Below are 27773 nucleotides of genomic sequence, written 5' to 3'. Positions count from 1 at the left end.
AAAAAAAAAAAAAAAAAAAAAAAAAAAAGAAAATACATTTAATGAGGCCATAGCTGCCATAGATAGTGATTCCTCTGATGGATCTGGGCAAAGTAAATGGAAAAGCTTTTGGAAAAGATTTGCCATTCTAGGTGCTATTAAGAACATTTGTGATTTGTAGGATTAGGTCAAACATCAACATTATCAGGAGTTTGGAAGAAGTTGATTCCAACCCTCATGGATGACTTTGAGGGTTTCACGACTTTAGTAGAGGAGGTCACTGCAGATGTGGTAGAGATAGCAAGATAGCTAGAATTAGAAGTAGAACCCGAAGATGTGATTGAATTGCTGCAATCTCATAAAACTTAAGACAAATTGCTTCTTATGGATGAGCAAAGAAAGTGGTTTCTTGAGATAGAATCTACTCGTGGTGAAGATGTGGTGAATATTGTTGAAATGACAATGAAGGATTAAGAATATTACATAAACTAACTTAGTTTTTAAAGCAGTAGCAGGTTTTGAGAGGGTTGTCACCAATTCTGAGAGAAATTGTACTATGGTCAATATGCTACCCATGCAGCATTGTGTGCTACAGAAAAATCTTTTGTGAAAGGACCTGAGCCCATTGATGCAGCAAACTTAATTGTTGTCTTATTTTAAGAAATTGCTGCCCGGGCGCGATGGCTCACACCTGTAATCCCAGTACTTTGGGAGGCTGAGGTGGGCAGGTCACGAGGTCAGGAGTTCGAGACCAGCCTGACCAACATAGTGAAACCCCGTCTCTACTAAAAATACAAAATTTAGCAGGGCGTGGTGTGCACTTGTAATCCCAGCTACTCAGGAGGCTGAGGCAGGAGAATCGCTTGAACTGGGTGGCAGAGGTTGCTGTGAGCCAAGATCATGCCATTGCACTCCAGCCTGGGCTACAGAGTGAGACTATATCTCAAAAATAAAATAAAATAAAAAAATAAATAAATAAGAAAGAAATTGCTGTAGCCACCCCGGCCTTCAGCAGCCATCACCCTGATCAGTCAGCAGCCGTTAACATCAAGTCAGGACCCTCCACTGTCAAAAAGATTGTGATTCATTGAAGACTCAGATGATCATTAGCATTTTTAAATCAATATTTTAAAATTAAGATATGTATGTTTGTTAAGACATGTTATTGCACAGTTAATACACTATATCATGGTGCAAACTAACTTCTATATGCACTGGAAAACCAAAGAAATTCATGTGACTTGCTTTACTGTGTTACTCCCTTTATTGCAGTGGTCTGGAACTGAACTCCCAATATCTTTTGAGGGATAACTGTATATAATTTAGTGGCATTAATTACATTCACAATGTTGTGCAACCGTTGCTAACTATTTCCAAAACGTTTTCATCACTCCAAAAAGAAACCCTGTAACTCCCTATCCTCCTTTTTTCCTCACTAAATACCACTGGCAGTTAATACTTAACCACTATTGCACTTTCTGTTTCCATGAATTTGCCCATTTCATATAAGTGGAGTCATACAGTTTGTTCTCCTGTGTCTGACTCATTTCACTTAGCATAATGTTTTTGAGGTTCATTCATGTTGTATCATTTATTGAACTTAATTCCATCCTGTCTTCCTCCTGCCTCCTTCCCTCTGTTGCCTAGGCTGGAGTATAGTGGGATGATCACAGGTCATTACAGCTTCGACCTCCTGGGTTCAAGGGATGCCTCCCCTGCCCAGCCTCCTGATTAGCTAGGACTATAGGCTTGCACCACTATGCCCACCTTGTTTTTTGAGTTTTTAGTAGAGACAGGATCTTTCTATGTTGCCCAGGCTGGTCTAGAACTCCCGGCCCCAAGTGATCCCCACTCCAGCCTCCCAAAGTGTCGGGATTACAGGCAAGAGCCATCACACCTGGCCTTAATCTCTCTTAATGGGTAAATAATATTACATTTATCAATATACCACATTTTGTTTACCTATTAATCTGTTGATGGATATTTGGGGTATTTCTCCCTTTTGACTGTTGGGAACAATGCTGCAATGTACATACAGGTATCTGTATGAATCCCTGCTTTTCAGTTCCTTTCGATATATACCTGAGAGTGGAATTGCTAGGTCACATGATAATTCGATGTTTAGTTTTTAGAGGAACTGCCAAACTGTTTTTCACAGCAGCTGTATCATTTTCCATCCCCATGCATGAAGGTATATAATTCTAGTTTCTCTATATTTTCACTAACACTTGTTTTAAAAATTATAGTCATCCTAGTAGGTGTGTTGTATCTAATTGTTAGGATTTGTTTTCCCATATAACTAATGGTGCTGAGTATCTTTTCATGTGCTTACTGGCCATTTGTCTATCTCCTTTAGAGTTCAGACACTTTCTTAACATCTCTGTGCCTCTGTTTCCTTTTTGTAAAAATGAGAGAACTATAGTACCAATTTTTTGAGGTTACTTTGAAGATTAAATAAAGAAAACATGGCCGGGCACGGTGGCTCAAGCCTGTAATCCCAGCACGTTGGGAGGCTGAGACGGGCGGATTATGAGGTCAGGAGATCGAGACCATCCTGGCTAATACAGTGAAACCCCGTCTCTACTAAAAAAAAAAAATACAAAAAACTAGCTGGGTGAGGTGGCGGACGCCTGTAGTCCCAGCTACTCGGGAGGCTGAGGCAGGAGAATGGTATAAACCTGGGAGGCGGAGTTTGCAGTGAACTGAGATCCGGCCACTGCATTCCAGCCTGGGCAACAGAGCGAGACTCCGCCTCAAAAAAAAAAAAAAAAAAAAAAAAAACAAAATAAAGAAAGAAAACATATAAAACTCTTAGAACAGTATCTGGCACCTAGTAAACATTCAATAAATGTTCTCTGTTAAATTAAAAATTAAAGTGATTATCTTGAATTATTGTCGGATTTGAACAAGAATGGAATGTAGGTTTTATCCCCTAAGGAATTTGATCTATTGCTTTTGCCTTCCTAGAGCATCCTGTTGAAAAGATTCAGGATAAATATTGCTGAGACTGATAAGTGATTTCTGCCTTTAGCGAGGGGCTTGGGGCACTTTTATCAGTTATTTGCCAGTCTAGGCAGTGCTGCTGCAAAGAATATGTTGGAAATACTTTATCTTAGGTTGTAGGTGGGTGCTTTCAGAAAGCTGATGTAGACTTTTTTCAAATTTTATCATGTCACTACTCTAAGCCCTGGTTTCTTGATTTTTTTTTTTTTTTTTTTTTTTGGAGACAGAGTCTCGCCCAGGCTAGAGTGCAGTGGCACAATCTCGGCTCACTGTAACCTTTGCCTCCCAGGTTCAAGCAATTCTCCTGACTCAGCCTCCTGAGTAGCTGGGATTATAGGTGCCCACCACCATGCCCGGCTAAATGTATTTATTTATTTTTTGTATTTTTAGTGGAGATGGGTTTCACCATATTGGCCAGGCTGGTCTTGAACTCCTGACCTCAGGTGATCCGCCCACCTCAGCCTCCCAAAGTGCTGGTATTACAAGTGTGAGCCAGTGTGCCCGGCCTGATTTTGAAATAATTATGTATTACTCTCAGCCCTTTCCAGCTCCTAGGGGAAGATTGGAAATGGGAGAAGGAGATTCTGGAAAATACAGAGAAAGAGAAATGCAGCATTTAAAAAGTTAACAAGGCCAGGCGCAGTGACTCACACCTGTAATCCCAGCACTTTGAGAGGCTGAGGCAGGCGGATCACCTGAGGTCAGGAGTTCAAGACCAGCCTGACCAACATGGAGAAACCGCATCTTTACTAAATTAACCAGGTGTGGCAACCCATGCCTGTAATCCCAGCTACTTGGGAGGCTGAGGCGGGAGAATAGTTTGTACCCGGGAGGTGGAGGTTGTGGTGAGCTGAGATTGCACCATTGCACTCCAGCCTGGACAATAAGAGCAAAACTTCGTCTCAAAAGAAAAAAAAAAAAGTTAAGAACATGGAACAAGTTTTGAAAGATGTTAATCTCTCCTCCTGTTCCATATCCCACCTCATCATTTACTTTGGTCATGAGAATGAGTGAATAAGGTTTTACTGTACATGATTATTTATCATCATAATTACTTGACACAAAGGTTTTCTTTTTCTTTTTTTCTTTTTTCCTGTCTCTTTGGCAGTCATTCTTTATTCTGTGTATGTTCAAATACCCTGAGAGCCTTCTAGCTTAGTGCTCCAGCATGTCAATGGGCCTAATTGCCTATAAGACTGATTTGCCATTTTTTCTGCTTTAGAGTTTGTACAGAGCTACAATGTCACCAACCTCTGCCCCCACACTGCCTCTATGTTCTTTTAAAGATTCTTGTCTGATTCTTTGCAAGTTCGCCTTCCAAAAACGTTAGATTAATTTATATTTCCAGCATTAGCTACCCATGTGGCAGTTCTGTTAATTTGGTTTAAACTACCTGATTTTCAGAGTGCCTTTTGTATTTGCTGACTATACCAATTTAGGGAGAGAAACTGTAATGTGTATGCGTGCTGGCATTATTTGGGATTCCTTCGACTCAGAAGGTATTTTCTTTCCAACTTTCTTAACCTAGGCTTATTTACCTTATAGGTGATTTATCTGAGTATTTAACTTTCTGTGACCTGGGTGATTGATGTCTGGTTTTCTTTCCTATTTCTTTCTTATTTTAAATTTTCTTTTAGAGACAAAGTCTCACTGTGTTTCCCAGGCTAGAGTGTAGTGGCTCTTCACAGGTATAGTCACCATGTGCTACAGCCTCAAACTCCTTGGCTCAAAGGATCCTCCTGCGTCAGCCTCCTGAGTAGTTGGGACTACAGTCGCATGCCCCCACGCATCTTTCTCTTTCCTGTTTCTTTGGTTTGGTTTCTTTGTGGCATAAACCAGTCATCTTTTGCTTTTAAAAGTCTTACTTTATTTTTTCCTAGACCCTTTGTGTTTCTGAGGCTATTTTTTTTAAACCCTCAAAGGTTGATTTTGATTAATATTTTATGAAAGTGTTTATTTTTACAATTTATAGGGTGGCATTTGCATTATGGAAAAATTTGGAGTTTTCCAATTTATGGAAAAGGATCTGAATCAGGAAACTTTGTAAGATGTCCTGTGATTAAACAATAAAAGTTGGGATAATTTAGTAAAACTAGAGAATATTGTTGAATTACTGAAGATAGCTGGTGTATAAAATCTACAAACTTGTTTAGCGAGTGTTTTCTTTGAATGTGAAAGAATAGTCTGTAATTTAGAGTAAAAATATCACTATTTTACATGTTTGGTAGATCTAAGCAATACTAAGAAGTATATTTTAATGTTATGAAAATGAAGAGGTAAAATTACTTTTTGAGTAACATTAGCTGTTTTGAATAAAACCTTGGTCTACTGGTTGAAATTAGAATGTAACAGGAGTAGAAAGTGTAACATTAGGAGTAAAAGAAATGTTACAGTCTTTTTTGGGGGGCCTAAATTAAGTAACTTCAGTGTAGGTTCTGTTGTTGCCTGTCAGTAGCTTTGCCTTCCTTGGGGTAAGCCTAGGAGTCTGAGAATTTTAATTTCCAAATCTTTACTACTTGGAGTGGTGTTCCTATCCTTTCTTATTTCACATGTTAGATCAAATTTCTCTAGGCCAGTGACACCATACATTGTTTTTTTGTTGTTTTCATTTATTTATTTATTTATTTTTTAAGGTCTTGCTTGTCACCAGCTGGGTGGTTCACTGCAGTCCTGACCTATCATGATTAAGCAATCCTCCCTCCTCAGCCTCCCAAGTAGCTAAGACTACAAGTGCATGCCACCACACCTGGCTAATTTTAAAATTTTTTTGGAGAGATGGGTGTCTTACTGTGTTGCCCAGGCTGGTCTTGAACTCCTGGACTCAAGCCATCCTCCTGCCTCAGCCTCCCAAAGTGTTGGGATTACAGGTGTGGTCCACTGGGCCTGGCCCATTAAATAGGCTGGGCACATCTAGCAGATGAAGGGTTGTATTTTGGAATCCTTTAATACAAATAGTTTCATGGCCAGGCATGGTGGCTCATGCCTGTAATCCCAGCACTTTGGGAGGCCACAGCAGGTAGATCACTTGAGCGCAGGAGTTCAAGACCAGTCTGGCCAACATGGTGAAACCCCATCTCTACCAAAAATACAAAAAATTAGCCAGGCATGGTGGTGTGTGCGCTTGCAATCTCAGCTACTCAGGAGACTGAGGCTCAGGAATCGCTTGAACCTGGGAGGTGGAGGTCGCAGAGAGCTGAGATCATGCCACCGCACTCCAGCCTGGGTGACAGAGTGAGACTCTGTCTCAAAAGTCAATCCATCAATCAATAAAACAAATAGTTTCATGATTGTGTAACAATATTTTTTTTTTTGAGGCCGAGTCTTGCTCTGTTGCCCAGGCTGGAGTGCAATGGTGCGATCTTGGCTCACTGCAGCCTCCACCTCCCAGGTTCAAGCAATCTCCTGCCTCAGTCCCCCGAGTAGCTGAGATTACACAAGCGTGCCAGTATGCCCAGCTAATTTTTTGCATTTTTGGTAGAGATGGGGTTTCACCATGTTGGCCAGGCTGGTCTCGAACTCCTGACCTCAGGTGATCTGCCTGTTTTGGCCCCCCAAAGTGCTGGTATTACAGGCATAAGCCACCACATGCAGCCTAATTATTTATTTTATTGTCAGAAGGGATCTACTGTCAACAAAATTTTACGTATACAATATAGTATAAATACAACAGGTATGATAATTACACAACAGATCTCTAGAACTTACTCATTTTGCTTAACTGAAATTTTATGTCCATCGGTTAGTAACTCTCTTACTCCATCCCCGCAGTCCCTGGCAATCACCATTCCATTTCTGATTCTATGATTTGACTATTTTAGATTCCTCATATAAGTTGAATCATGCAGTATTTGTCTTTTTGTGACTGACTTATTTCATTTAGTAGGATGTCCTCAAGAAATACTGCAGAATTTCTTTCTTTTTTTAAGACTGAATGCTTGGATAATATTCCATTGTATGTATATGCTGCAGTTTCTTTATCCATTCATCTGCCAGTGGATATTTACGTTGTTTCTATACCTTTGCTATTGTGAATAGTGCTGCAGTGAACATGTGAGTGCAGATACCTCTTTGAAATACTGATTTCAGTTCTTTTTTGGAATTGCTAGAGCATGTGGTTTTTCCATTTTTAATTATTTGTTTCGTTTTTAGAGACTGAGTCTTGATCTGTTGCGCAGGCCAAAATACTGTGGCATGATCATAGCTCACTGCAGCCTCGAACTCCTGAGCTCAAGTGATCCTCCTGCCTCAGCCTCCCAAATAGCTGGACTCTAGTCATGTGCCCCCACACCTGAAAAATTTAAAAAAAAATTTTAGAGACAGAGTGTCACTTTGTTGCCCAGGCTGATCTTGAACTCTTGGCCTCAAGCAGTCCTCCCACCTCAGCATCTCCTGAGTCACTGAGATTGTTGGTATGAGCTGCTAGGCCTGGCCAATTATTAATTTTTTGAGTGACCTTTATACTGTTTTCCATAGAAGCTCTACTGTTTGTCATTCCCAACAACGGTGTACAGGGGTTCCACTTTCTCTACATCCTTACCAACACTTGTCTTTTTGATAATAGCCATCCTGACAGGTGCAAGATGATATTTCATTGTAGTTCTGATTTATCTTTCCCCAATTAGTAATGTTGAGCATTTTCTTATATACCTCTTGGTCATTTGCGTGTCTTCTTTGGAGAAATATCTATTCAAGTCCTTAGCCCATTTTTAAAATTTTTTTTTCTTCAGAGTTTTGCTCTTGTTGCCCAGGCTGGAGTACAATGGAGCGATCTCAGTTCACTGCAACCTCCGCCTCCTGGGTTCAAGCGATTCTTCTGTCTCAGTTTCCCGAGTAGCTGGGATTACAGATGCCCACCATCACACCTGACTAATTTTTCTATTTTTAGTAGAGGTGGGGTTTCATCATATTGGTCAGCCTGGTCTTGAACTGACCTCAGGTGATCTGCCCACCTCGGCCTCACAAAGTACTGGAATTACAGGTGTGAGCCACCATGCCTGGCCAGCCTGTTTTTTAATTATTAGTTTTATTGCCATTGAGTTGTATGTGTTTCTTACATGTTTTGGAGATTAGCCTCTTATCAGATACGTAGTTTGCAAATATTTTCTCATTTTTTAGGTTGCTTTTTTACTCTGTTGATTGTATTCTGTGTTGTGCATAAGCTTTTTAGTTTTTGCTTTTTTTTGTCTGTACTTTTGATGTCATGAAATCATTGTCAAGATCAGTATCATGAAGCTTGTCCCCTATGTTTATTTCTAGGAGTTTCATAGTTCATGTCTTATATTTAAATCTTGAATCAATTTTAAATTGATTTTTCTATGGAGTAAGAGTATAGCTTCTTTCTTTTGCATGTGGATATTCAGTTTCCCCAGCACCATTTGTTGAAGAGACTGTCCTTCCCCCGTTGGCACCCTCATTGAAGATTGGTTGAGTGTTAATGTGTGGATTTATTTATGGGCTCTCTCTACTGTCCCATTGATATATGTCTTATCTTTATGGCAGTACTGTATTGTTTTTATTACTGTAACGTTTTAGTATGTCTTGAAATCAAGAAGTATGATGCCTGTAGCTTTGTTCTTTCTCAAGATTTATTTGGCTATTCATGGTCTTTAGTAGTTTGACATGAGTTTCAGAATTATTACCTATTTCCATAAAAATGCCACTGGGATTTTGATAGGGATTACATTGAATTTGTAGATGGTTTTGGGTAGTGTGGACGTTTAAACAGTATTAAATGTCTTCCAGTCCATGAACGTGAAATGCCTGTTTATGTCATCTTGAATTTCTTTAATCAGTGTTTTTTAGTTTTCTGTACACAAGTCTTTCACTTCCTTAGTTATGCTTATTCTTATGTTATTTTTGGTGCTGTTGTAAATGAGATTGCTTTCCTAATTTTCGTAATTTTTTTCTTATTTTTAATTTTTATTGGTACATAGTAGGTGTATATATTAATGGGGCAGCTGAGATATTTTGATACAAGCATATAATGCATAATAATCACATCAGAGTGAATGAGATCTCTATAATCTCAAGCATTTATGATTTCTTTGTATTACAAACATTCCAGTGATATTATTTTACTTATTTTTAAATGTATAATAAATTGTTGAGTGGAATCACCCTGTTGTGCTATCAATTACTAGATCTTATTCTATCTAACTGTATTTTTTGTACCCATTAACCATCCCCCTTCCCTTCTTGCCTGCTACTAACCTTCTTAGCCTCTGATCACCATCCTTCTATTCTCTGTCTCCATGAGTTCAACTGTTTTAATTTTAAGCTCCCACAAATGAGAACGTGCAAAGTTTGTCTTTCTCTGACTGGCTGATTTCACTTAACACGATGTCCTCCAATTCCATTCATGATGTTGCAAATGACAGGATCTCTTTTTTTGTTATGGCTGAATAGTACTCCATCGTGTTTATGTACCACATTTTCTTTATGTATTCATCTGTTGATGGACACTTAGGTTGCTTCCAAATCTTGGCTATTGGGAATAGTGCTGCAATAAACATGGGAGTGCAGATCACTTTTTGATATACTGATTTTCTTTCTTTCAGGTATATGCCTAGGAGTAGGATTGCTGGATCATATGGTTCCTCTATTTTTTGTATTTTGAGGAACCTCCAAACTGTTCTCCTTAGTGGTAGTACTAATTTACATTCCCACCAACAGTATATGAGGGTTCCCTTTTCTACACATTCCTGCCAGTATTTGTTATTGCCCGGCTTTTGAATAAAAACCATTTTAATTGGGGTGAGATGGTATCTCATTGTAGTTTTGATTTGTGTTTTTGTGATGACCAGTGATACTGAGCACCTTTGCATATACCTGTTTGTCATTTGTATGTCTTTTGAGAAATATATGTTGAGATCTTTTGCCCATTTTAAATTGGGTTATTAGAGTTTTTCCTATTGAATTGTTTGAGCTCCTTATATATTTTGGCCATTAATCCCTTGTTGGATGGGTGGTTTGCAAATATTTTCTCCCATTCTTTGGGTTGTCTTTTTACTTTGTCGATTGTTTCCGTTACTGTGCAGAAGCTTTTTAACTTAATATGACCCTATTTGTCCATTTTCGCTTTGGTTGCCTGTGCCTGTGCGTTGTTACTCAAGAAATCTTTGCCCAGACCAACATCATGGAGAGTTTTCATGTAGTAGTTTCATAGTTTGAGGTCTTAAAGTCTTTAATCCATTTTGATTTCATTTTTGTATATGGTGAGAGATAGGGTCTAGTTTTATTCTTCTGAATATGAATAACCAGCTTCCCCAGCACCATTTATTGAACAGACTGTCCTTTCCCCGTGTATATTCTTGGCATCTTTATCAAAAATGAGTTTGCTGTAGATGTATGGATTTATCTCTGGATTCTTTCTTCTATTCCACTGACCTCTGTGTGTCTGTTTTTATGCCAGTACCATGCCGTTTTGGTTACTGTTGTTCTGTAGTATAATTTGAAGTCAGGTAATGTGATTCCTCCAGTTTTGTTCTTTTTGCTCAGAGTAACTTGGTCTTTTGTGGCTCCTTATAAATTTTAGGATTTTTTTTTCTATTTCTGTGAAGAATATTGTGGCATTTTCATATAGATTGCATTAAATCTCTAGATTGCTTTGGCTAGTATGAACATTTCAACAATATCTGTTCTTTTAATCCATGAACATGGGATTTCTTTCCTTTTCTTGTGTGTCTTTAATTTCTCCACTCAGTGTTTTACAGTTTTCAATGAAGAGATCTTTCACTTCTTTGGTTAAGTTAATTCCTAGGTATTTTATTTTATTTGTAGCTATTGTAAATGGAATTACTTTGTTGGTTTCTTTTTCAGATTAATTGCTGTTGGCATGTAGAAATATCACTGATTTTTGTATGTTGATTTTGTATCCTGCAACCTTGCTAAATTTATCAGTTCTCTCTTTTTTTTTGGTGGAGGCTTTAGGTGTTTCCAAATATAAGATCATGTTATCTGCAAACAAGGATAATTTGACTTCTTCCATTCCAATTTGGGTGCCCATTACTTCCTTCTCTTTTCCAGTTGCTCTGTCTAGCTCTTCCAGTACTATATCGAGTAACAGTGGTGAAAGTGGGCATCCTTGTCATGTTCCCTGTCTTATAGGAAAGGGTTTCCATTTTTCCCTATTCAATATGACACTAGCTATGGGTCTGTCATAAATGACTTGTATTATATTGAGATATGTTCCTTCTATACCCAGTTTTTTGAAGGTTTTTATCATGAAGAGATGTTGGATGTTATCAAATGCATTTTCAGCATCAAAATGATCATATAGTTTTTGTCCTCATTCTGTTAATGTGATATATCACATTGATAGATTTGCATTTGTTGAACTATCCTTGTATCCCTGGGATAAATTCCATTTGGTCATAATAAATGATCTTTTTAATGTGTTGTTTAATTCAGTTTGCTAGTGTTTTGTTGAATTTTGCATCAATATTCATCAGTGATAATGGCCTATAGTTTTCTTTCTTTGAAGGTTTGTTTTTGGTAACAGGGTAATACTGGCCTCATAGAATGAGTTTGAAAATATTCCCTCCCCTGTTGTTCAGAATAGTTTTAGTAGGATTGGTATTAGTTCTTCTTTAAATATTTGGTAGAATTCAGCACTGAAACCATCGGGTCCTGGGATTTTCTTTGCTGAGGTCCTTTTTATTATGGTTTTGACTTTGTTACTTGTTACTAGTCTGTTCAAGTTTTGGATTTATTCATGGTTCAATATTGGTAGATTGTGTGTGTCTAGGAATTTATCCATTTATTCTAGATTTTCCAGCGTATTGGCATATAGTTGCTCATGTAGCCAGTAATGATCCTTTGAATTTCTGTGGTATTGGTTGTAATATCTCCTTTTCCCTCTCTGATTTTATTTAGATCTCTCTTTTTCTCTTAGTCTGGCTAAAGATTTGTCAGTTTTATCTTTTCAAAATCTACCTTTTTGTTTTGTTGATCTTTTGTATTTTCTTCATGTCAAATTCATTCATTTTTGTTCTAATCTTTTTTATTTATTCTCCTAATTTTGTGTTTGGTTTGCTCTTTTCTGGTTCTTTAAGATGCATTATTAGGTTGTTTATTTGAAGTTTTTCTTTTTTTTTGATGTAGGCACTTTTAGCCATAAAATTCCCTCTTAGTACTGCTTTCACTGTATCCCATAGGTTTTGGTATGTTGTGTTTCCATTATCTTTTTTTTTTTTTTTTTTGAGAAGGAGTTTCACTCTGTTGCTCAGGCTAGAGTGCAGTGGCGTGGTCTCGGCTCACTGCAACCTCTGCCCCCCGGGTTCAAACAATTCTGTTGTCTCAGCCTCCCAAGTAGCTGGGATTACAGGCACACACCACCATGCCCAACTAATTTTTGTATTTTTAGTAGAGATGAGGTTTCACCATGTTGGCCAGGCTGGTCTCGAATTCCCAACTTGAGGTGATCCGCCTGCCTCAGCCTCCCACAGTGCTCGGATTACAGGCTTGAGCCACCATGCCTGGCCCTCCATTATCATTTGTTGTAAGAAATTTTTAAATTTCCTTAATTTCTTCATTGACCCATTGGTTATTCAAGAGCATATTGTTCAGTTTTCATGTTTTTTTTTTATAGTTTCCAAAATTCCTCATTACTGATATCTAATTTTATTCCATTGTGGTCAGTGAAGATGCTTGATATTATTTCAGATTTTTCAGAATGTGTTAAGACTTTTTTTTGGGACCTAACAGATGGTCTATCCTTGAGAATGATCCATGTGCTGAGGAAAAGAATGTGTGTATTCTACAGCTGTTGGTTGAAATATCTATTAGGTGCATTTGGTTTATAGTATAGATTGAGTCTTTTTGTTGTTGTTGTTGTTGATTTTATGTATAGATGATCTGTTCAATACTGAAAGTGGGGTGGTGAAGTCTCCAGCTGTTATTGTATTGGGGTCTATCTCTATTTAGATCTAATAATATTTGCTTTATATATTTGTGTGCTCCAGTGTTGGGTGCATATATATTACAGTTATATCCTCTTGCTGAATTGAGGATATAACATCCATGTAGTGACCTTCTTTGTCTCTTCTTACAGTTTTTGTCTTGAAACTACTTCTGTTCTTTTTTGGTTTACATTTGCATAGAACATCTTTTTCCATCCCTTTTTTTTCAACCTATATGTTTCTTCATAGATGAAATGTATTTCTTTTTTTTTTTTTTTTTGAGACGGAGTCTCGCTCTGTCGCCCAGGCTGGAGTGCAATGGCCGGATCTCGGCTCACTGCAAGCTCCGCCTGCCGGGTTCACGGCATTCTCCTGCCTCAGCCTCCAGAGTAGCTGGGACTACAGGCGCCCGCCACCTCGCCCGGCTAGTTTTTTGTATTTTTTAGTAGAGACGGGGTTTCACTGTGTTAGCCAGGATGGTCTCGATCTCCTGACCTCGTGATCCGCCCGTCTCGGCCTCCCAAAGTGCTGGGATTGCAGGCTTGAGCCACCGCGCCCGGCCAAAATGTATTTCTTGTAGGCAACAGATCATTGGGTCTGTTGTTTATTCATTTAGCCACTGTGTGTTTTGTTTGGAGAGTTTAGTCCATTTTCATTCAGTGTTATTATTGAAGAGTAAAGACTTACTCCTGCCATTTTGTTACTTGTTTTCTGGTTGTTTTGTGGTCTTCCTTCTTTCCTTCCTTCGTATCTTCCTTTTAGTGAAGGTGATTTTCTCTGGTGGTATGATTTATTTTCTTGCTTTTTATTTTTAGTGTATCTGTTATATGTTTTTTGATTTGAGATTACCACAAGGCTTCCAAATTCTCTTATAACCCATTATTTTAAGCTGATAACAACTTAACACTGTTGCAAACAAACAAGCAAAAGGAAAACTAATAAAAACTCTACACCTTAACTTCCTTTCCCTGCTTTTAAGCTTTTTTTTCTATTTATTTCACTGTCTGTGTGTTAAAGAATTCTTTTAGTTATTATTTTTGATTGGTTCATCGTTTAGTCTTTCTACGTAAGAATGATTTACACACCACAGTTATGGTGTTATAATAGTCTGTTTTTCTGGGTTCTTACCAGTGACTTTTGCACTTTTATGTGATTTCTTATTGCTCATTAATGTCTGTTTCTTTCTGAAGTACTCTTTAGCATTTCTTGTGGGCCAAGTCTGGCATTGATGAAATCCCCCAGCTCTTGTTTGTCTGGGAAAGTCTTTATTTCTCCTTCATGTTTGAAGAATATTTTTGCCAGTATTATTCTAGGGTAAAAGCTTTTTACTTTCAGCACTTTGAATATGTCATGCCACTCTCTCCTGGCCTGTAAGGTTTCCACTGAAAAGTTTGTTGCCAGATGTGCTAGAGTTCCATTACATGTTATTTGTCTCTTTTCTCTTGTAGCTTTTAGGATTCTTTCTTTATCCTTGACTTTTTGGGAGTTGTGTTGAGGTAGTCTTCTTTGGGTTAAGTCTGTTTGGTAATGTATAACCTTCTTCTACTTGGATATTGATATCTTTCTCTAGATTTGGGAAGTTCTCTGTTGTTATCCATTTGAATAAACCTTCTACCCCTATCTCTTTCTTTACCTCCCCTTTAAGGCCAATAACTTCAATTTGCCCTTCTGAGGCTGTTTTCTAGATCCTGTAGGCATACTTTATTGTTTTCTTTTTTTCTTTCTTTTGTCTCTTTTGACTCTGTGTTTTCAAATAAACTGCCTTCGTGCTTACTATTTTTTTCCTCTGCTTGATCAGTTCTACTACTAAAAGACTCTAATGCATTCTTAAGTATGTCAGTTGCATTTTTCAACTCCAGAATTTCTGCTTCTTTTTAATTATTTCAATCTCTTTGTTAAATTTGTCTGATAGAATTCTGAATTCCCTGTGTTACCTGGAATTTCTTTGAGCTTCCTCAAAACAGCTATTTTGAATTTTCTATCTTAAAGGTCACATATCTGCTTCTCTAGCATTGGTCTCTGGTTCATTTGGTGAGGTCATGCTTTCGTGAATGGTCTTAATGCTAATGGATGTTAATCTGTGTCTGGGCATTGAAGAGTTAGGTATTTATTGTAGGTCTTTGTAGTGCAGGCTTGCTTGTACCTGTCCTTGGGAAAGATTTTCAGATATTTGCAAAGCCTGGGTGTTGGCTGGGTGCAGTGGCTGACACCTGTAACTCTCCAGCACTTTGGAAGTTTGAGAAGGGCAGATTGCTTCAGCTCAGGAGTTTGAGACCAGTCTGGGTAACATGGCGAAACCCCATCTCTACAAAACAAAACAAAACAAAACAAACCCAGGTGTGGTGGCATATGCCTACAGTCTCAGCTACTTGGGAGGCTGAGGTGGGAGGATCACTCAAGCCCAGGAAGTTGAGGCTACAGTGAGCTGAGATGGTGCCACTACTCCGGCCTGGGTGACAGGGAGATCCTGTCTTAAAAAAAAACAAAACATAGGTGTTGTAATCTAAGCTGTGTCTTTGTTAGGGTGCACCCCAAGCTCAGTAATGTTGTGATATTCTTGCAGAGTTGTAGATATACTGCCTTGACGATGTTGGTTAAGATCCAGAAGAATTATCTGGATTACAAGGCAGAGACCCTTGTTGTGTTCCGTTTCTTTCTCAAGACACTCACAAACAGAGTGTCCTCTGTTCTGAGCCTCCTGGAGCTGGGAGAGGGATGACACAAGCACCCCTGTGACTACTACCAATGTGATTGCACTGGGTCAGACCTGAAGCCAGCATAGCTTTTCACCCAAGGCCTGCTGTAACCACTATCTGGCTAGTGTTTATGGTTACTCAGGGCCCTGGGGCTCTGCAGTAAGTAGGTGGCGAAATCAGCTAGGTTTATGTCCTTTCCTTCCTGGTGGTAAGTTTCCCCAGGTCCTGGGCAGGTCCAGAGATGTTGTAGGGAGTCAGGGACTAGAGTCAAAAACCTTAGAAGTCTTTCTGGCAAGCTGGCACTCAGACCACAAGATGCAGTCCTTGCCACTCTTTCCTCCCCTATCCATAGGCAGAGGAGCCTCACCTTGTAGCCACTACTGCCACATACCCACAGGTAGTACTGCCAGGCCACTGCTGCCAGTGTTCCCTTAAGGCCCAAAGGCTCTTCAGCCAGCTTGTGGTTAATGCTACCTGGCGTGGAACTCACCCTTCAGGGCAGTGGTTTCCCCTCTGGCCCAGGGCAGGTCCGGAAATGCCATCTAGAGCCAAGGCCTGGAATCGAGAACCCCAAAAGCCCGCTTGGTGCTCTATGCCACTGTGGCCAAGCTGGTACCTAAGGTGGAAGACAGAGTTCCCTTTATTTTTACTTTTTTTTCCCTCTGCTTTTCTCAGGCAGGAGTATTCCCATAGCTACCATAGCTGGGAACACGCTGAGTCTCACCTGAAGCTAGCAAGTCTCAGAGTCTTATCCAAGGTCCACACTGCCTGGCCATGACTGCTGGTTTCTCAGGGCCCACAGGCTCTTTAGTCTGATGGGTCCTGCTGGTACTGGTTTCTTTCCTTCCAGGCAGCAAGTTCCCTTCTGGCCTAGGGTGTGTCTAGAAATGTCCTCCAGGAGCTGAGACCTAGAAAGGGGGCCTCATGTCTCTGAGTGGTGTCCTATCCTGTTTGGCTGAGCTGGTATCCAAGATGCAAGACAAAGAATATATCTCTTTTGGAGCTGTGAACTGTGTAACCTGGGGTTGGGTGGCACCAGCACACCATTGGCCGCCCCTGCTCATATGTTAGTAGGTTCCGTGTCCCCCAAGTCCACTGGCTCTGAGCCCAGTTACGTTAGGACTTGCTTAGGATTTGCAGTCTCTGTGTCCTACACTGCCTTTCAAATTTATTTGGGGCCCTAGAGTACTTTAGTCTGCAGTGATGAAGCTTTCTGGAATTCAAGTTCTGGCCATGGGGTTGGGCAATTCCCCTCTGGCTAAGGCTAGTTTAAGTACTCCCTCTATGGGTGGGTGTCAGCTGAGTTCAGCCTATTTTGCTTTCTGCAGCGATGGCGGCACTGAGTTCAGTGCAATCTCTCACAACCGCTGTGCTCTCCCTCTCCCAGATGCGCACCACACAGTTCACTGCAGTGGCAAACGGGTGAAGGAGGGAGGGGGAATGGTGCCATTGGCTATTCAAACCTGTCTTTCCTACCCTCTTCCAATGCCTCTTTTAGTGATATGAAGTTAAAACCAGGTACTGTGTGTGCTCATCTGATTTTTGGTTCTTTTTTTTTTTTTTTTTTTTTGAGACGGAGTCTCGCTCTGTCGCCCAGGCTGGAGTGCAGTGGCCGGATCTCAGCTCACTGCAAGCTCCGCCTCCCGGGTTTATGCCATTTTCCTGCCTCAGCCTCCCGAGTAGCTGGGACTACAGGCACCCGCCACCACGGCCCGGCTAGTTTTTTTTGTATTTTTAGTAGAGACGGGGTTTCACCATGTTAGCCAGGATGGTCTCGATCTCCTGACCTCATGATCCGCCCGTCTCGGCCTCCCAAAGTGCTGGGATTACAGGCTTGAGCCACCGCGCCCGGCCTGATTTTTGGTTCTTATGAAGGTGCTTTTTGGTGTATAGATAGTTGTTAAATTGGTGCCCTTCTTGGGATAACAATGAGTGCAGCCTTCTATTCTGCCATCTTGCTGCCTGCATTCCAGAACCTTTTTTCGTAATTTCCTTTTTAGATATTTGTTAATGTTTGGAAGCACATCTGATTTTTTTGTTGTTGATTTTGTATCCTGCAACTTGTTTTTAGTTGTAACAGTTTGTTTTGTGGAGTTTTAGGGTTTTCTATAATAACATAATGTTGTGTCCAAATGGGACAATTTTAATTCTTGTTTTTCCAATTTGGAGGCTATTTATTTAGCCTAATTGTCCTGGTTAAGACTTCTAGTACTGTGTTGAATAGAAGTGACAAGAGTGGGGCATCCTTGCCTTGTTCCTGATCCTAGAGAAAAAGCTTTCAGTTTTTCTTCATTGAATGTGGTGTTAGCTGTGGGCTTCTCCTTTGTGAAATTTATTTTATTATGTTGAGATGCTTTTCTGTTATTCCTGGTTTGTTTTTACCATGAAAGGGCGTGAATTTTTTGAGTTTTTTTCTGTATCTGTTGAAATGATCATATAATGCTATTCTTTATTTTGTTAATGTGGCTTATTATATCAGTTGTTTTTTTGTTTATTGAATCTTCTATGCATCGTAGGGATAAATTCCACTTTGTTGTGGTATATAATTTTTAAAAAATTTTGTTGTTGGTTGGGTTTGCTGGTATTTTATTGAGGATCTTTGCATCTGTATTTGTCAAGGAGTAACTAATACATTTTTTAACCTCATTAAAAATAATTTTGAAGATGTACTCCAGGTCTTAACAATGAACCTGGCCCTATGTGCTCCACTCGTTGATGCTTCCCAGTGATCTAGTTTGTTTGGAATGCTTTCCCCACCATTTGACTGGATGACTTGTACTCTGGTAGTATCTCCTCATTCCATAAAACTCTGCCTACCTGCCTCCCCTGTCCTTCCAATTCTGGATTAGGTGCCTTTCTTAGGGGACTTCTGTCATCACATATATCATAACTAGCTATTTATTCCTTCTCTCCTAGAAAAAGCTATTTGAGAATAAGAGCTGTATTTCCTCTTGACCTCCAATCGTTAATCCAGTGTCTGACACATTATTAGATACTTTTAAATATAAGTCTTCTAGTATGTAAGACAAAACTGAACAAAATCAAAACATTTAATTAAAACTCAGTTTTACTTTTTATTAATACCTAAGTGTCCTACAATCAAAGCACAGCTTCTTAGTTGAACAAAGAAAGCAATTCTCTTTGGCTTTAGGAGTCTAAGTAAAACTGATGTCTTTGCTAGGTATTTTTTCCTGCCCTGAACATCTTATCACTGAAGTGAGCAAAGCTGTCTGTTGCTCCTTATGTTTATTTTTATTTATCTTAGTAATTAATACTGTTATTCTCATCTTTAATTTGTTCTTAATAAATCTATAGGAATCTTTTATATACCTTTGCTTTTCTTTGAATTAATTTTTATACTTAAAATTACTGTCATTTAATAATTTTCCTGATTTTAAAACTTTTATTTTGAGAAAATCTTAAGTGTACAGAGGAGTTGCAAGGATATTAAGTACCAGTATACCTTTCACCTATATTTACCAAGTAACATTTGCCACATTTTGCTTTATTTTTGTCTGTATGTACAATTACGTTATTTGCTAATCATTAGTAAGTTGCAGACATTCTAACTCTTCTTACTTGTTTCAGCATGTATATGAACAAGGACTTTTAAAAATACCAATATAATTATCAAATTCAGGAGATTTAAGATTGATACAATACTGTTATTTAATATATGGTTTATATTCCAAATTTTTCAGTTGCTCAGATTGTGTGCTCTATAGCAATTTCCCCTGTAATCTAGGATGCAGTCAGGGAGCACACATGGCATTTACATGTCATTTCTTTTTTTTTTTTTTTTTTTTTTTTTTTTGAGACAGAGTCTCGCTCTGTCGCCCAGGCTGGAGTGCAGTGGCTGGATCTCAGCTCACTGCAAGCTCCACCTCCCGGGTTTACGCCATTCTCCTGCCTCAGCCTCCCAAGTAGCTGGGACTACAGGTGCCCGCCACCACGCCCGGCTAGTTTTTTGTATTTTTTTAGTAGAGACGGGGTTTCACCGTGTTAGCCAGGATGGTCTCGACCTCCTGACCTCGTGATCTGCCCGTCTCAGCCTCCCAAAGTGCTGGGATTACAGGCTTGAGCCACCGCGCCCGGCCACATGTCATTTCTATTCAATATCCTTTAATCCAGGGAAGTTCCTCAGCCTGAGTTTTTGAGTCTTTCATGACATTAATGTTTTTTAAGAGTGTAACCAGTATTTTTTTGAATGTTGTCCACTTGGGTTTATATATTCCTTTGTGATAAGATTCAATTTGTTACATTTTTGTTAGGAATACTTATGGGATGTATGTTCCTTTCTGTGCCTGTGGATCAAGAGTCATATGAAGTCAGTGATGTTAAGTTTGATCCATCAGAAACCTTTGTAACTAATAAGTAATTTGTGGAGAAATAGTTGAGATTGTAAATATTCTGTTCTCCAAGAAACACTCATTGGTTTTAGCATTTGTTGATGATTATTACTTAAGTCAGTTATTACTGTAATAGTTCCAAAATGATGACTTTGTAGCTCTATCATTCTTCTGTATTGATTTGTTGTCTAATACTTTCTAATGGAGGTATTTCTTTATGGAATTGTCCTAAAGGGAGTTCATAAAATATTAGTGGAAATGACCTAAGATTTTTCTCCTTTTTATTATGAAAATGTTATATGTACAAAAAAAAATCAGAAGAATACTACAGCTTTACAGCTGTGATTCAAGAGTTTTAAACATTAGTCATATTTGCTTTACCTATCTTGTATGTATGTGTGTGTTTGCTGCAATTTTGAAAGTATGTTGGAGATATTATGATATTTTATCCCTAAATATTTCAATATGTATCTCCTAAGAATATTTTCTATATAACCATAATAGCAGTAGGTCACCTAAAAAAAAATAACAATTCCATAATATCATGTAATAACCAGTTTATGTTAAAATTTCCCCAATATGTTTTTTTTTTTTTTTTAATGACCCAATTCAACATTTATACATTACACTTGGACCCAGAAGGACCCAATTCAACATTCATACGTTGCACTTGGTTTCTCTGAAGTCTTCCTTAATTTAGAACAGGTCATTCTCGCACTTGTTTTCTTAATTACATTAAGTTTTTAAATTAATTATTCTTCACTTTAGAAAGAAAATGAACTTTTTGGTTTTGTAATTAGCAAGTAATTTGTGAGTTTTGGCACCACATAAATATTCTGTTCTTCAGTAGCTTTTACCTAATAGTTTTCGCTTCCATCGATGATCCTTGTCTAAATCAGTTATTTTCTTGGAGGTTGCATGTGCCCAAGCCCACAACCACACATACAATCACAAATGAACAAGAAAAACTGATTTTTTTTGGTTACACACAAGGTATCATAGTCTATACATTTTTCTGCAACCTTGTATTTCACTTAATATATTAAGGAGATTTCCTAAATAGAGGGATTCCCTCTTATCTCTAAGGGTTCCTCCCCTCTTACATAGGGAGAGGTATAAACCAACTTTTTTTTCAAACTGTATTTGAGAACCTCTAATAAGGTCTGAATTAAATACTAAACTACCATTTGAAATGCAGGGATAAAATTTAAACACTTTTGAATTTGGAATTGTATTTATAAAGTAACTCTTTGTCACGATTTTAGCCTGAAGTTTTCATATAAACAGTAATATAAAATGTATGAAAGAGATGGGTTATCATTTGCATTTGGTTAGAATTTGCAAAAAACTCTTTTCATAAAACTTATTTTATTTCTACCCTCTGTTTTACTTGAAATTATTATGGCCATTTTTTTCATCAAAAATTATTTGCATTCTTTCATCTGTCTTTATGACCATAGAGATAACAAAATAAGTTACGACTTCTTGGCCTAATGGAATGAAAATAATAATGAACATTTACTGAGTGAATGTTTTGTTATTGGCACTGTGCTTAAAAATTTAACCCTTTACACATACTAACTCTTTTAATTACGTTATAATTTTAGTAGGTAGATGACATTATTCCTTTTTTTTGAGACAGGGTCTTGCTCTGACACCCAGGCTGGAGTGCAGTGGAGCAAGCACAGCTCACTGCGGCCTCAACCTCCCAGGCTCAAGCAATCATCCCACCTCAGCCTTTCAAGTAGCTAGGACAACAGTCGTGAGCCATGATGCCTAGCTAATGTTTTGCATTTTTTTAGAGACGAGGTCTCCCTATGTTCCCTAGGCTGGTCTTGAATTCCTGGGCTCAAGTGATCCTGAAGCCTTGGCGTCTCGAAGCACTGGGATTAGCCATGCATAAGCATGAGCCACTGTGCCTGGCCTTACATTATTCTTATAAATGAGGAATTTAAAAATTCATATAGGAGAAGCATCTTAAGATACTTTTTTTTTTTTGAGATAGAGCCTTGTACCGTCGCCCGGGCTAGAGTGCAGTGTCGAGATCTCGACTCACTGCAACCTCCATCTCCCAAGTTCAAGCAATTCTCCTGCCTCAGCCTCCCAAGCAGCTGAGATTACGGGTGCCTGCCACTACACCTGGCTAATTTTTTGTATTTTTAGTAGAGACGGGGTTTCACTATGTTGGCCAGGCTGTCTCAAACTCCTCACCTCATGATACACCCACCTCGGCCTCCCAAAGTGCTGGGATTACAGGTATAAGCCACTGTGCTTGGCCCAAAAAATGTTATTTAACTGATCTGAAACTTAAATGTGTTTGTTTAACACCAACATATGTGATTCTGAACCACGCATACTATGCTGCTTATTCACAATAGCAAAGACATGGAATCAACCTAAATGCCAATCAACAGTAGCCTGGATAAGGAAAATGTGGTACATATACACCATGGACTACTATGCAGCCATAAAAGTAAACAAGATCATGTCCATTGCAGGAACATGGATGGAGCTAGAGGCCATTATCCTTAGCAAACTAACCCAGGAACAGAAAACCAACTACTGTGTGTTCTCACTTATAAATGGGAGCTAAATGATGAGAACACACGGACACATAGAGGGGAAGAGCAGATTTTGGGGCCTTCTAGAGGGTGGAGGGTGGGAGGAGGGAGAGGATCAGGGAAAGCAGCTAATGAGTACTAGGCTTAGTACCTGGGTGACAAAATAATCTGTACAACAAACCCCCATGACACGAGTTTACCAGTTTACCTATATAATAAACCAGTACATGTACCCTTGAACCTAAAAATTAAAAAAAAAAAAAAAGAATTCATTTGTTAAGATTTTAAATTTTATAGTATTAAGTTTATTATTTTGATTTTGGTTTTTGATTTTGATACTTTATGCTATATGGTCCTATTTACATGTTGATCTTTGTGACAGGTATTTTAACAATGGACTTAAAGAACCTGTGGACCCTAATATGAGAAATTATAAGTACAGTAGGGGTCACCTCTGGGATGTGTGACATCAGTTGGTAACCTCAAAGTGAAACTGGAGTTTAGGGTGAAATAGGGCATAGAGTGGTGGGAAGTTGACCAAATTGTAGCCCTTCCTTTTGATTCAGTGTATTTAAGGATCTTTGTCAGAATGGAGTCCTTTTAGCTATAAGGAGAAGATCCAGACCTGGAACATGACTAATTAGAATTGCAGTTTCTTCATTTTTGAAAACTTTTCCTTCCCCATTTGAAACTAGACCATTTTATAATTAGTAATTGGTACGTTGATAGTGCAAAGAATATTCAAACTGCACAGTATTTTTTGGTATTTTTTATTATTTCATGTAGTGCAAAATTCAAAAGGTACAGCAGGGTATACACTAAGGGTCTTTTTCCCCAGAGACAGCGACTGGTACCAGTTCTCTTTGTTACCATGTATTTTCTTCCAGATATAATTTACATACACATACATTCTTTTTAACAGTCCCATATAAAGGCAGTTGCTATACACACGGTACTGAGCCTTGAGGTTTTTCACTTAACAGTATATCATGGGCCGGGCGTGGTGGCTCAAGCCTGTAATCCCAGCACTTTGGGAGGCTGAGATGGGCGGATCACGAGGTCGGGAGATCGAGACCATCCTGGCTAATACGGTGAAACCCCGTCTCTACTAAAAAATACAAAAAACTAGCCGGGCAAGGTGGCGGGCGCCTATAGTCCCAGCTACTCAGGAGGCTGAGGCAGGAGATTGGCGTAAACCCGGGAGGCGGAGCTTGCAGTGAGCTGAGATCTGGCCACTGCACTCCAGCCTGGGTGACAGAGCGAGACTCCGTCTCAAAAAAAAAAAAACAACAACAAAAAAAACAAACAGTATATCATGGAGATTATTTCATGTCTGTATATTGTGAATTTCCTTATTCATTTTTTATAGCTGCACAGTACTCTGTTATAAAGGTATACCACAATTTATTTAGCCAGGCCTAAATAAATCTAACTTATTTACATTGTTTCAGTCTTACTTGTAATAACAGTGCTACAGGGATAATAGGCAAGTCATTTTGTACATAAAGATGTACATTTGGTATCTGTGCAGGATAAATTGTTAAATAAGGGGTTGCTGTGTCAGTTTGTGCATTTATAACTTTGACAGCAGGTGCTGAATATGCCCCCATAAAGGCTGTACACTCCCACTAACAATATAGGAAAGTTTATATTAGCAAATTGCTCAATCTTGTTGAAGCTTTAACTTTCGTTTCCCTTCTTATCAGTGAGGTTGAGCATAGTTTCATGTGCTAGGAACTCATTTGTATTTTCTTTCCCAGTATACTCTTTAAATTCTAGGTTTGGTATAACTACTTAAGGTTTAACTTTTTTTTTTTTTTTTCAAGACGGAGCCTCCCTCTGTCATCCAGGCTGGAGTGCAGTGGCACGATCTCGGCTCACTGCAATCTCCACCTCCCGAGTTCAAGCAATTCTCCTGTCTCAGTCTCCTGAGTAGCTGGGATTACAGGTGCACACCACCACGCCCGGCTAATTTTTGTATTTTTAGTAGAGATGAGGTTTCACCATGTTGGTCAGGCGTTTTCTAACTCCTGACCTCGTGACCTGCCTGCCTTGGCCTCCTGAAGTGCTGAGATTACAGGCGTAAGCTGCTGCGCCCAGCCAGGTTTAACGTTTTTGAAGCTATTCTCTGCAGATACTTATGGCAAGACTAGACATAATACAGAAGTTAATATTATGAGCTCTGGAGTCTTAGGTTTATTTCTTGGGTTTGCCACTTCCTAGCTGTAACACCTTAGGCAACTTACATGTGTTAAGTCAGATAAAGCATATGAAAGCACAGTGCCTAGCGCGTAAGAGCACAAGAATGTTAGCTTGTATGTTAGCAAGTATGCCTGATGCATGCTAATAGTAACTAACATTATTAGCTATTATATGTTAGTTGACTGTAGTAACTCTAGTTACTCTACATAGTTAACTTTGTTCCATAAATGCTTTATTTGGAGTATAATTATAATTATTTAAAAATACTAATTTTTTATTAGCAATAAAAATGAAGTGTGCCAAAATATTCATCGTAATTAATACCAGTTAAGTAACTGGTGCTAGGAGAATTTTGAGTAATTTGTGTTAATTATTTTAATGTCTAATTTTCTGTAATGGAAATATGTTTTATAATAGAAAAGTATGGTAAAGATTGTTGTGAAATGATTTTTGTTAAAATATACCTCCCCTGTTTTTTCATTACAGACAGAGAGTGCATGGGCTGAAGAATACTCTGAAAAGAAGAAAGGATCTCATAAGCGCTCAGCATCTTGGGGCAGTACAGATCAACTTAAGGAGGTCAGAAAAATGGTTCTAAGATAGTGGATGTGGAAATATGATCCTTCTGTTGGCTATTTCCTTGATATTATGGGCAGCAAGTCTTTGTAATTTTCCATTGATATATTTTTTTCTTTTTGGCTTGTGAAATAACAGGAAAACAATTATTGTATTGATTTAATAAAGATTTGAGTAGGGAGATTTGTATATCACCTGATTTGTATTTTTGTCTTTTTTTAGGAGAGTTCATACTTGTCTGTTAATATCAGATTTAAACATTGTAACAATACAACAAATTCACATTTATTCTTTTTTTTTTTTTTTGGTGAGATGGAGTCTCACTCTGTTGCCCAGGCTGGAATGCAGTGGTGCAATCTTGGCTCACTGCAGGCTCTGTCTCCCGGGCTCAAGCAATTCTCGTGCCTCAGCCTTCCAAGTAACTGGTACTGCAGGTATATGCCACCATGGCCAGCTAATTTTTGTATTTTCAGTAGAGACAGGGTTTCATCATATTGTCCAGGCTGGTCTCTAACTCTTGACCTCAAGCAGTCTGCCTGCCTTGGCCTCCCAAAGTGCTGGGATTATAGGCATGAGCCATTGCACCCGGCCACATTTATTATTTTTCTATATATGGTGGTGTTTCTGAAATGCAGTATTCACTATAACCATGATGATTATGGCTCCGTGTTATGATTACCATTTTCTGTGCTGCTAATTAGTGACATTTTCATTTCACACATAATGTAGAAATGCAAAAATTCGGTCAAAGAATAAATAAGATATTCATTGGAATTACATTCGTTAAAGATGATACCTGTGAATATATTTCATGGCTTGAGTTGATTTTTAAATACTGTGTAATTTTTGGAGCTGTTGAAAGTTAGGTGTTCAATAAAGAAATCTAAAAATAAAAGTTAACTTATGGTAAAGGCAATGAGAATGTTTTTTTTTTAATTCTTTGTGAAAACTGTAATGTACTTATTCTAAGTGCTGAAAACTTTATTTGTGTAGTGCTTGGGAAGCTTGAAGGCTGAGAACAGTGTTGGAACATATACACATACATCCATGTGTTGTATATATGTATAAAATTATGAACAAAAAAATGAGACTGTGATGTGTTTCACAAATTCAAAGGACTTATTAAGGGTGAGTTTTACTAGTTCTTACTAAGGAAGGATGTGTTTTTATTTCGTGTGGAAAACACTCTGTTGTACTTGCTATTTTTGCTTTCTCAGATTGCAAAATTACGCCAGCAGTTGCAGAGAAGTAAACACAGCAGTCGGCATCATCGAGATAAAGAAAGACAGTCTCCATTTCATGGCAACCATGCAGCTATTAACCAGTGTCAGGTAAGAGTACCAATACCACAAAATCCAGAAAAGGAATTTGTTGTCTTTCTGGTGATTTGTTATTTCATTGGTAATTGTTTAGGACAAAATGCTCAAAATATATTTGAAACAGTGATTTAAATACTGAATCACAGTCTTTATATTAAGTTGACAAAATGATATTTTCTTCTAGTGACCTAAGATGTGACTTCTAGGAGACATAGCTACTTATCTATTTTGGTTTACCATGTTTGTCTTTATCAGTTCAATGTATTGGAGGCAGAATGATACAGAGAATTGAGTATTGGGTATGGAACAGGCCCTGGCTGAATAATTTATCCTTTCTAAGTCTCAGTTTCCTCATGTGAAGATGGGGATAATAATACCTGTCTCAGGTGGGGAACGTCACACACCGGGGCCTGTTGTGGGCTGGGGTGATGGGGGAGGGATAGCATTAGAAGAAATAGCTAATGTAAATGACAAGTTAATGGGTGCAGCAAACCAACAGGGCACATGTGTACATATGTAACAAACCTGCATGTTGTGCACATGTACCCTAGAACTTAAAGTATAATAATAAAAAAAAAACCTGTCTCATAGAAGTCTTTTGATAGAGACAAATCTTTATCTGCTTTGATTTTTTAGTAGAGCCCATGAACTGCTCTTGATGGCTCATCTGTCCAAGGAGCACTTTCCTTTAACTGAATTGAAATTGGATGAAATCTCTTGGCAAGGAGAAAGCAAGTTCATTTCAGGTCCTTCAGGATCTCTCAAGTTCCAGAATTGAAGCTTTGGGAATGTGGAAGGCTAGATTCAATTTTCCATGTTAACAGTAAGGTAGCAGCAGGGCCTGGAAGGTAGAGGGAAACTAGAAGGCTAGTTTCTGTGACTCTCAGATTGTTTTATAATACTGGAGTTGGCAAACTGTGGCCTTGGAGCCAAGAATGTCCCACCATGTGTTTCTGTAAATAAGTTTTTGTTAGACAACAGTCACTCTCATTTTTTATGTATTGTCTATGGCTCCTTTGCATGCTATAAAAATATACATTTGACTCTCTATATCTTCAGGTTTTGCATTTATGGATTCAACCAACCATGGATCAAACATATTTGAAAAAAAATAGAATATGCATAAATATAAATATATTTTAAAATATAATTTAAAATAAAAATAAAAAATATAGTATAACAACTATTT

At 38.5% G+C, this 27773-nt stretch overlaps 1 protein-coding gene across 2 annotated transcripts in view; it reads left to right on the top strand.

Annotated features, from left to right (window-relative positions):
* FAM117B (family with sequence similarity 117 member B) overlaps positions 1–27773 on the top strand; it is a 133019-nt gene that overhangs the window by 65977 nt on the left and 39269 nt on the right. For both annotated transcript variants that reach the window (XM_017884414.1, XM_017884415.1), the window contains exons 3-4: positions 25176–25268; positions 26483–26596. In XM_017884414.1, the coding sequence (XP_017739903.1) occupies positions 25176–25268; positions 26483–26596 (207 nt within the window). The remainder of the gene's footprint in view (positions 1–25175; positions 25269–26482; positions 26597–27773) is intronic.

The sequence above is a fragment of the Rhinopithecus bieti genome, unplaced genomic scaffold (assembly GCF_001698545.2).
Source record: "Rhinopithecus bieti isolate Rb0 unplaced genomic scaffold, ASM169854v2 scaffold_14229, whole genome shotgun sequence".
In the NCBI taxonomy this organism is placed as follows: domain Eukaryota; kingdom Metazoa; phylum Chordata; class Mammalia; order Primates; family Cercopithecidae; genus Rhinopithecus; species Rhinopithecus bieti.
This window is presented reverse-complemented; position numbering and strand designations above follow the sequence as displayed.